General features: G+C 52.8%; 2 protein-coding genes across 2 annotated transcripts; one reads left to right on the top strand and one right to left on the bottom strand.

The window, feature by feature from the left end:
* Positions 1-583: 583 nt before the first annotated feature.
* Positions 584-5266, bottom strand: LOC119272544 (L-type lectin-domain containing receptor kinase I.8-like). Its single transcript, XM_037554013.1, has 3 exons — positions 4947-5266; positions 3938-4795; positions 584-1623 (listed from the first exon to the last, which is right to left on the bottom strand). Exons 2-3 carry the CDS (start codon positions 4788-4790, stop codon positions 584-586), a joined length of 1893 nt encoding a protein of 630 aa, XP_037409910.1. The 5' UTR covers positions 4791-4795; positions 4947-5266.
* Positions 5267-5368: 102 nt separating this feature from the next.
* On the top strand, positions 5369-7016 carry LOC119272079. Its single transcript, XM_037553668.1, has 3 exons — positions 5369-5751; positions 5867-6208; positions 6303-7016. The coding sequence occupies exons 1-3, from the start codon at positions 5452-5454 to the stop codon at positions 6813-6815; spliced, it is 1155 nt and encodes a 384-aa protein (XP_037409565.1). The 5' UTR covers positions 5369-5451; the 3' UTR covers positions 6816-7016.
* The last annotated feature ends 3487 nt before the right edge of the window (positions 7017-10503 follow it).

Raw genomic sequence — 10503 nt, 5'->3', positions numbered from 1 at the left:
AATATCCTACGCGCTGGATAAACCGCCAATTTGACGTGTGAGAGGCTGCGCTGATTAAAAGCCGCGCGCGGATGCCCGCCAACTGCCATGCTTTTCCTCCTGCCGCGCCTTCTTCCTCGCCTCTTCTGGCGCCCCGCCGCCGCGCCTTCTCCTCCGTCTCTTCCAGCGCCCCGCCATACCGCCATGCCCCCGGAGCAGCTCAGTGGCTCGACGCGTTTACATCGTCGGACTACACCATCGAGGAGGACGAGGAGTAGTTTGATTTAGCATCGCTTTATCTATTTTTATTTAGCATAGTATGAACTGGCTTGTGATTTGGGAAACTATGCTATGAATTTGAACTATGTATTATTTCATATTTTTTTGTATGTGTTGTTTCCAAGCACCGGCTAGTCGCATGCAGGATTTTTCCGCGTCTAACGAAGCGCTATAGCGGCATGCTAAATTTTGCAGTGCCTAGTAAAGCAATCACCCTCCTACACGTGCAAAAATGCTATTTCGACACTGTAAATATTTTTTAACGCGCCGCGCTATCATGCATCTGTTGGAGATGCTCTAAAGAAATGTTAAAGTGTGCACGTGGCTACGTACCGATGAGAGGGACGATGTTCTTGTGGCGCAGACGGTTGATGACGCTGACCTCCTCCAGGAAGTCGTCGAAGCGGCGGTTGTCGTTTCGCGTGAACTTCTTGACGGCCACCTCCATTTCTGGACGGCCCGTCTCTGGTGCTGCAGGAAGCCTGCATCTGTACACGGAGCCAAAGGTTCCCGATCCCAACTTCATTGTGCCGTCGAAGTTCTTCGTGGCCTTCTTAATGTCGGAGAAGTCGATCCGGCATGGCATCCCCGGGAGTCGTTGCATGGACTTGGCCAGCTGCTCCAGGTCCTTCTTCCACCTCCTGTACCTGGAGTTGTAGTAAAAACCGACGGCGGCGGCCACGGCAGCCGTGGAAGCCACAGATCCTAGAACGGCGAGCAGTATCACCAGCCATGACTTCTTATTATCATCCTTCTCGGCGGCCGGCGAGAGCCTCTCCACCGTTAGATCCCAGCCGCGGACGCCGGAGAGGACATAGGCCACCCTGGAGGCCGAGAAGCCGACGAACGCGGACTGGTTGGTGCGACCCGTCAAGTTGACGGCCGAGTCGCCGACGAGCTGCTCGCGGGGCTTAGTCCGGCCGGTGGGGGCGACGAAGACTCCGAGGCGGGACAGCACGGCATGGTAGTCGATCCACACGGTCACCATCGGCGTCGCGCCGCTGGGCGTGACGGTGACGTTGAGGCCCACGCGTGGAGACTCCGGGGCGTACGACTTCACCGTGCCAACCTCGACGGTGGCAAAGCGGTTGCTGCCGCGCTCCGTGGGGTCGCCGGGGCCCGAGACGAACGTCGTCACGCTGATAAACTTTCCCTTATACGTCGGGAACCTGTCGAGGAGGACCACGAACGCCACAGGGGAGGTCCCGTCCATGGTGAAGCTTGTGTTGAAGGATGCCTGGCGGGGAGGTCCCTGCCGGCCATCACCGCCGCGCCAGAGCTCGACTGTCCGCGAGAGGACCACGAACCCGGCGGACTCGTTCACCGCGGAGAGAGTCGGGTGGTCGATGCCGAACAGGGTTGGACCTGATACTACCTGTGACTGGTTGGTGACGACCGTCAAGCCGTCGGCCGTGGTACTGTTGATGGTGGCGAAGCTATAGGCCACGACGTCGTCCCGCGCCGCCCCGGAGGAGATCATCGTAAAGAAGAGCAACAGGAGAGCTCCTAGAAGAAGGTTATGATATCCCGGACCCAACATCTTACTGCTCGCCTGTTCTTAGAAATGGAATTGGGCTGTGGATTAATCATAATGAAAAGTACGGATGTGGGGTTTTATAGATGAGATTGAGACCTATCTGCATGGTTAGTCAAGAACCTAGGATTGGCTCCAAAGTAGATGAAACGGTCCGCACTGTTTTTTTTTTCAAAACAGAAACGGTCTGCACATGATACTTGCCTCACTAACTTTTGTTCATTCCTGTATTTTATTCCAAATAAAAATTTATGAACACATCACAAAGTTTACACATGGGGATATACCATTGGATTGCTTATATCAGTAAAAAATGTCCGAGTCAAAATTTGCATTCATACCGTAGAGTTGACTGCAGGGGTTGAGAGGAACAACTGAATTGAGGAATTGAGGTTATTTATGTCAGTGGTTCGGTTGAACCATAAGGATATATACATAAACTAGATGATCTTCAACTTTTCATTGTCAGAACATTGTCGAGGTCATTGTCAGATTAATCCAACATCGAATCCTTCATGACCTTGGAAAAAGTCCAAGCTCAGCTATTTCGTGCTAGACGCAGATTCTGTAAGTCTAACTAGCTTGGAGGCAAAGGATGCTATATTAAAAATGGTGAACATTAACAAGCTCTTCAGCTTTTGCAATGTCTACTCTTTGGTGAAGTCGTTGTCACACCTAGTAGTAAGGACAACGCTGAATCCGTCATGGCCGTAAAAAATGATTAATCCCAGCAATTTTGTGCCGTAGGGAAGTTCCCAAAGCCTAGCTTCCACCACAATGCCTATTCAGCACTGGGTATTGCATATAAAAAACTCAACTGCACAAAAAACTTTTTGATTCATAGGGTAGGGAAATCATAGGAATAGAAAAGTCATAGGAAATGAGATGACATGCATCTCAAATCCTATGAGTAGGAATAGGAAAGAAGATGTCCTTTGATTCACTTCATACGATTTTTTCCATTAAGTCTAGGCTAATGTTTATTTTCCTATGAAATGTGGAGGATAGGAAGAATTCCTCCATAGGAATAGGATTCCATTCCTACAAACCAAAGGGCTCTAAAGGAATTTTTCCTGCAAAAATCTTATCCTATGAAATTCCTACAAAAATCCTCCAAACCAAAGGAGGCCTTACTATGCACGTAACTACTCCCTCCATTCATAAATATAAGATGTATTGGATATTTCAGTATAGATTACATACAGATTGAAATGAGTGAACAAGCACACTAAGACATATCTCTATACGTCGGATTCTAAAATAAGTTGGCACATCTTATAGTATTTGTTAACGATGGGAGCAATTGGTAATATTGGATATTGCAAACATTCAGTTAGGTGTCGTCTAGTAGCAATATAAAATAGTTATCTCATCTACATGATCCACATGGGACATGCACAATGCAACCATCATGTAGGCTCACACATATGAGGTTCCTACAAACTATTAGTCGCAAAAGGCAGCAGTAGGTTCATCGAACTTCAGTATGAACAATCAACTCTACAGCCACTACAAAAGGTCAGAGATCACCATGCTAAGACAATTGATACATAAGCAGTCATGCACTTTAGGATCTTTCCCAGGAAACGGTAAACCAATTAAGTGAACAACTTGCACCATAGTAACCACCATGTAAGTTCAGATAAATAAGGTGGTCAAACTGGATACATACTAAGGCAATTTATTGGCTTGGTAACTACTGATCACCATACCAACTTGGAAGCAGCTGGAATAGCAATAACATCTTCACTTCAGCGATTCAGTCCTGAGGGAAGAGCCATGCTGCAAGACACATCTCATCACAACGTTTCCAGGAGATCATTGGGTGAGGGGAAGAGACCTTGCCGTCTCTCATGTTATAGGCACTGCAAAAGGTGTTCTCATCATAGCCGTATTTCACACGATTCACTTCGTCATCATCCAAGAAAAAGATGCGATCACCCGGCAACCCATACTGAGACACAGAGACAGCCCTGGAGCACCTTCTCCCAAGAAACAGCACCTGGTCATCCCCCACAGTTGTCACCTTCACCCACCGTGAATGCTCAAAGTCAGCCTCGAATACCTCAAACTCATTCCCGAAAGAAAAATCTCCGTCTTCAAGTTCAGGAACCCAAATCTTCCTGCATACCATCAGCAATTTACCGCGTGATTCAACCAGGTAGAGCTTCTTGCCGGGTGCATTGTCACCTTCGGACGCAACTGTCTGCCAGGGATCACCCTTGATGACCTGTCCAACTCGAGAAACCTGTGGATCCCCGGTGCATTGGTCCTGGCTGATGTTCACCACAAAGAGGTTCTCATCATTGGCAATGGCGTAGAGCTTGCCCTGGTAGAACGCCATGTCTTCATAAAGCCTACACCTGTCGTACGCGCGTACTGACCACGACGAGGCCCCCGGCTGGCACATTAGAATCTGACTGGGGCCTCCTGGATGGCATATTGGAAGGTGACAGGGCCTTCCAACACCGACCAGAGCAGCAACAAGGTTGGGAGAGCACAATATTATCTTGCTCATGCGCAGCTTCCCTTCCATGTCCTCTATATGCATCCATGTGGTGTAAGGGTCGGGGGAGCGCTCCCCGTCTTCCCATTTTGTCCATTTCTGGACTGCGTTTGGAGGACGCAGCCGGACGCGCGAGAGAGGAGGGAGCCTGACGGTTGCCCTGGCGAACGGGTCATGCAGGAAGCACTCGTCGTCGCGCGGGAAGACGAGCCAGCTGCCGCAGACGCCCTGGTACCCGGCGAAGCCGAATCCCGGGAAGCGGAAGGGCTTGGCGTAGGGGAGGCTGTAGAAGGTGCCGTCCGGGAGCGCGAGCAGCGGCAGCGGCGGGTGCAGGCGGAGGAACTGCTGCGCGACGTCGCGCCACTGCGGGCACACGGCGGCGAAGCGGGCGCGGTCGGCATAGGCGGGGAGGAGGCGGAGCACCAGGCTTGCCAGGTCCAGCGGGATGGCCGACCACGACGGCGGCGGCGAGCGCGGCTGCGTCTCCGCCATCGTTCCTGCGAGAATACTCAGTGGGTGAGATCCTGGTTCATCGCAACCGACCAAGCACACGAAGCGTCGAGCACTTGGCGTGCACGGTTCAGCGGATGGGGTACCACCATTCCACCACCGGAGTTTCGAGGAGAGGGGTGAGGAAGAGGCGCATACCGGATCTCAGAGGCGGGTACCAGATGTCATAGGCTGGTGGCGGAGTGGGCGTCGATCGCGCCGGCGAGGAAGCTAATCGTACCGCCGCCGCCGCCGCCGCTGCTGTGTGGAAGTTAAGGTAGGGTCTGCTCTGCCTTTTTTTTTTGTAGTGGAACGCAAGGTCTGCTCTGCCGGCCGGGCCGTGTGGTGTCACCAAAGTGTAAGGCCATTTTCGTGAAATGGGCCGCGGCCTGGTCTGGTCCAGGGCGCTCCCGGGTCCCGGCGAGACGCTGCTGCATGCATGCAGCTCCGGCCTCGCCTCGACCTCCGGGCTCCGCGGGATCCACTAATTCCTCGCTTCCAATGCATGGCGTCCTGCTCCTACATGTCCCCGACCTTCCCTCTCCTCTCGTTCCTTCCTCCCCCTGTTTCTCTCCCTCCGACTCTCCTGTCTGTCCTGCACAGCGCGCCGGGCGTCCTGCTCCCGTCGGCCGGTCGGCATTATTGATGCGGTGGTGGTCGTGTGATGAGGAAGCTGTGCCCGAACCATGACCGCGACGACTCCCTGGACACCGTGCTGGAGGTGCCCATCCCCGATGAGATGCTCGCCAACGCCCCCGGCGCCGACAAGCGCCGGGGGGGCGGTGCCAACATGCGCGCCTGGCTCAAGACCCAGGCGTTCGACCGCGCCACTGCCGACGGGCCCGCCGCCGCCGCCGCCAACGCCGAGCTCCAGCTCTTCCTCAACGTCGTCGGCTCGCCGCTCATCCCCTGCCCCGTCCCCCACGACCGCGCCTTCAGCCGCTCCATCCGGGACTCCTCCATCGTAAGCCATGCATGCATGCTCCGTGCACGCCACAGCAACAGCAGCACACACGGTTGAATTCATTCCTGACGCGCGTAGCGTACGTGTGTTTGGTTGTGTGGATGCATGAATGAAGCAAGCGTCGACGGCCAAGTACATCATGCATCAGTACATCGCCGCCACGGGCGGGCAGGCGGCGCTGCAGGGCGTGCAGAGCATGTACGCCGTCGGGAAGGTGAAGATGTGCGCGTCCGAGTTCCACCTCGGCGACCAGACAGTCACCGCCGCCCAGGGACGCGCCGAGGTCGGCGGCTTCGTGCTCTGGCAGAAGTGCCCCGAGGTCTGGTACTTCGAGCTCATCATGGCCGGTCACAAGATGAGCGCCGGCAGCGACGGCAAGGTCGCCTGGCGCCAGTCCGCCGCCGAGAACTCCCACGCCTCCCGCGGCCCGCCCCGCCCCCTCCGCCGGTCCCTCCAGGCACGCCCACGTATCCTACCAATTGTACGATGTATTCCACCAGATGCATCGATCAATTCGAGACCTTCTTGACGCATGCATGCATGGCCTGCAGGGTCTGGACCCGCGGTCGATCGCCAACCTCTTCTCCGACGCGGTATGCATCGGCGAGAAGGTCATCAACGGCGAGGAATGCTTCATCCTGAAGCTGGAGGCGAGCGCCGCGACACTGCGGGCGCGGAGCGCGGCTGCGTTCGACATCATCCACCACACGGTGTGGGGATACTTCAGCCAGCGCACTGGCCTGCTCATCCAGCTCGAGGATAATCACCTGCTCCGCATGAAGTCGGGCAAGGGCGCGCGACGCAGTGAGAACATCTTTTGGGAGACCAGCATGGAATCCGTCATCAACAACTACCGCCACATCGACGGCGTCAACATCGCGCACGGCGGGAAAACCGCCGTCACGCTCTTCCGCTACGGCGAGGGCTCCGTCAACCACAAGAGGAAGCTGGAGGAGACGTGGACGGTGGAGGAGGCCGACTTCAACGTGAAAGGCCTCACCTCCGACTACTTCCTGCCGCCGTCAGACCTCAAGAAGGAGGGCGACGACCAGCCCGGCGGATGACCGGACACCGCGAATAATCAAGTGCTCGCGGTAGTGCTAATTTGAAACAAACAACGTTAATCCAAGGACATCGAAATCCATTAGTTCCAGGCTAATCTTTTCTGTAGACGTGGCCATAGCTGTATGTGTGTTGATTCTTCTTTCAACCAATCGCAAGTACACGCCATGATCCAGGAATAGAATTACTTAAAGTTTCTTCTCTCTTCTATGGGAAAGCATGGCTATGAAGTAGCATTGCATAAATTGAAGTTGTTGTCAGAACCCTGATCTTAAGTCACACCAATCTAGCATGTAACACTTCATATCACTTTGCGGCCTCACGCATGATATTTTCACGGGTGTCACCTTATTTGGCCCGGGACCGTTTGCGCCTTTTGGCTCACGTATATGATAGTGTCGCTAGCATCCATATGACAGAGAACCCGGGCCGACATGACTAGCCGTGAACCCAAAGTGGCACTAACTTACGGGGACATGCATACATGAAACAATATCAAACATGCCGGTCATCAGCGTGTGAATCCGGGCTGTAGCAGCTGGGCTAACAGGACTCCGGGAACCCGGGCTGTAGCATGCTAGCAGGACTCCGGAAATCACCGCGTGACATTTCCCCGAAGGGACAGACACAGGAACGAAGTGAATCACATGCCGGCCAGTCTAAGTGTTCCGGAGCAGTAGTACTAGACTAGCAGGACTCCGGTAAACCGGGCTGTAGCAGACTACCAAGGCTCAGTGGAAACACCAGACTACATTTCCCCATAAGAGAGGCTACCAAGGATAAACAAATAGATTGTCGGATCCCACACATACCAAGCATTTCAATAACATACACACAATATGCTCGATATGTGCAAATACAACATGACATCACAACAAAACTCTACGACTCAAAGTATTTATTCATTAGGCTCCGAAGAGCCAGATATTACAAACATGGGTCTCATGACCCAACATTCAGAGCATACCAGACAAAGCACATGCGGAAGCTTAACATGTCTGAGTACAGATATCTACAAATGAAAAAGGCTGAGAAGCCTGACTATCTACCAGATCCTGCCGAGGGCACAAGATCGTAGCTGAGGTAACAAGCTAAACGTCGAAGTCCACATGGAACTACTAGCGAGACTGGCGTCTCTCTGCAAAACATGAAATAGACAAACGTGAGTACAAATGTACCCAGCAGGACTTACATCAGAACTATCTACATATGCATCGGTATCAATAAAGGGGGTGGTGGAGTTTAACTGCAGCAAGCCAGCTTTGACTCAGTGGCTAACCTGAACTACGACTGCAAGTAACACTTTTGAGGTGGCGCACACGAGTCCACATATTCACCATATCAATACACCGCTAAGGATCCGCTCCTGTCTCCCTACGAGAACGCCATCCATAGCACTCAAACTTATCTTTCGCATTTTAGAGTATCCACTTTCACTTGTCTATGAACTGTATAGGCAACCAAGTAGTCCTTTACCGCGGACGCGGCTATTCGAATAGATGATGTTAACCCTGCAGGCATGTACTTCTTCATACACGCTCTCACCACCTACCGTCGCTTACACGACATGTACTCGGCAACCTTCAAGCGGAAGCCCAACGAGGGTGTCGGCCACGGCCTACCTAAACACTCAAGTCTCTAGTCCAGGTTTATCGCCTATCCGGGTTCCATCCGCAGGGAGTCCGGCCGAGGTTTCCACATACGGCCCCGAACGATGTGTACAGGGTTCCGAGACACCAAACGGGCGCCCGGCATGCCTGGCCACGGTGTATCTACCGCATCATAGCCCACCCTCGGGGTCAGCGCTACGCACGGCCGCCAACACATATCCTACAAACACCAGAAACTAGTTGCAACTCCTGGACTGAGGACTAGGGTGGTTAAGAAGCTGAGAGGGTCAATTAAGGATCCCAATGCATGGTAGTAACTGGTTCTTAAATCACACATACAGATCTCGGTGCTTAAGGACGATTCCAAATGAAACAACCCACCATATACTCCTACATGGCCTCTCATTGATACCTTTACCAAATCGTGTTCAACACACTTAGCTCACACACAGTAGGACATGTTCACCATTTTCCAATTCATCCCCGATGAATCAGACCTGACACAACTCTAAGCAATAGCAGGCATGACAAACAAGCATGAATGAGTAGGCACATCATGGCTCAAAGAACTCCTACTCATGCTAGTGGGTTTCATCTATTTACTGTGGCAATGACATGTCATGCAGAGGAAAGGGGTTCAACTACCACAGCATGTAACAGTTGAATCGTTGTTGTCCTAATGTAGTAAAAGAGAGCAGGAGCGAGCAAGTGGGTTTGTATCAGAATGAACAAGGGGGTTTGCTTGCCTGGCACTTCTGAAGATAGTATAGTTCTTCATCGGTGTCATCGACCTCTTCATCGAAAACATCGTCTACCGAGGGGGAACAACCACCGGCAAACACAGAAGAAACACAATCAATGCAATGCAACAATATGATGCATGCTCATGACATGGCAATATGCTATTGATTGAACTAATGCAACTAGCAACATATTAAATGAAGTTGGTTTGAACCAAAGGTTCAAATTCAAACTCTATATGTGCTTTCTTAAATGTCATTTAATTGAATTGTCCTAAGTAGAGGACATAAGTTGCTCTGACATGCATGCAAATGCCATAAGCAGATTCTTTGGATTTTTCTGATCATTTTTCATATATAAATTGTTTGATTTGGAGCTACGGTTGATTTTCTATGATTTTTAGAAGTTTTGGCTATTTTCTGGAATTTCCTGGATAAAAATAAATCCAGAAAACACTTATTGCGTCACTGTGACATCAGCAGTCAACAGGGCGGTCCAGGTCAAATCTGGCCAGTGGGGCCCGCTGGTCAGTGACTCAGTTAATTAACTGAGTTAATTAGCGCTAAGCTAACACTAACTAAAATGTCAGCAGGGCTGGGCCCACATGTCAGCGAGTCAGTGGGTTAACTAAGTTAATTAACACTATTTAAACTAACACAAATTAAACAGGTGCCTGAGCCCACACGTCAGGACCCAGGGGAGGTCAAACCGGGGTCAACCCAGGCCAGCGGGGTCAAACCCTACCGGTCAAAGCGGTCAACCCGCCGGCGTTTAGTCGCCGGCGAGGGCCGATACGGCGGTGTGGCTCGGAAAAGCGCTAAAGGGCCTCGTTCGAAGCGTGTCTAGGTGCGTTGGAAAGCTCTTGCTCCCGCGCGTCGAACGGTGCAGGTGCTGGGTTGTGGGGAGGCCGGAGCTCGCCAGAGTGGAGCCCGTGGCGGTTGCCGGAGCTCGGGTTCGAGCGGCTCAGCGCTATGGTGCACGAGAAGACGAGCTGGTGGCGGCGTTAGCTTGCCGCGGAGCTACGAAGCACGTAGTCGTGCTCGGGAACGAGGTTTGCTAGCTCTTGTTATGGCGGCGACAAGAACGGCGGCGGCCGGCTCACGGCTCCGGTGGAAACGGCGGGTACACGGCGCAACAGAGCACGGTGAGAGAGGGGAACGACAGAGGAGGGTCAGAGAGCTCAGGGAGGCACAGGAGGCAGCAAATCAACGGCGACGATCTTCGGTGCCGACGAGGGGAACAGCGGTGCTTGCGGCATCCAGGGGCATCCGGCGTCGGGCGGCTCGGTGAGGAGGAAGAGAGGGACGAGGCGGAGCTCGTGGGTAGCTCCAGGGTGTCG

This window comes from Triticum dicoccoides, chromosome 3A, assembly GCF_002162155.2.
Source record: "Triticum dicoccoides isolate Atlit2015 ecotype Zavitan chromosome 3A, WEW_v2.0, whole genome shotgun sequence".
NCBI lineage: Eukaryota > Viridiplantae > Streptophyta > Magnoliopsida > Poales > Poaceae > Triticum > Triticum dicoccoides.
Note: the sequence above shows the minus strand (reverse complement) of the source record. Positions and strands in the feature narration are given on the sequence as shown.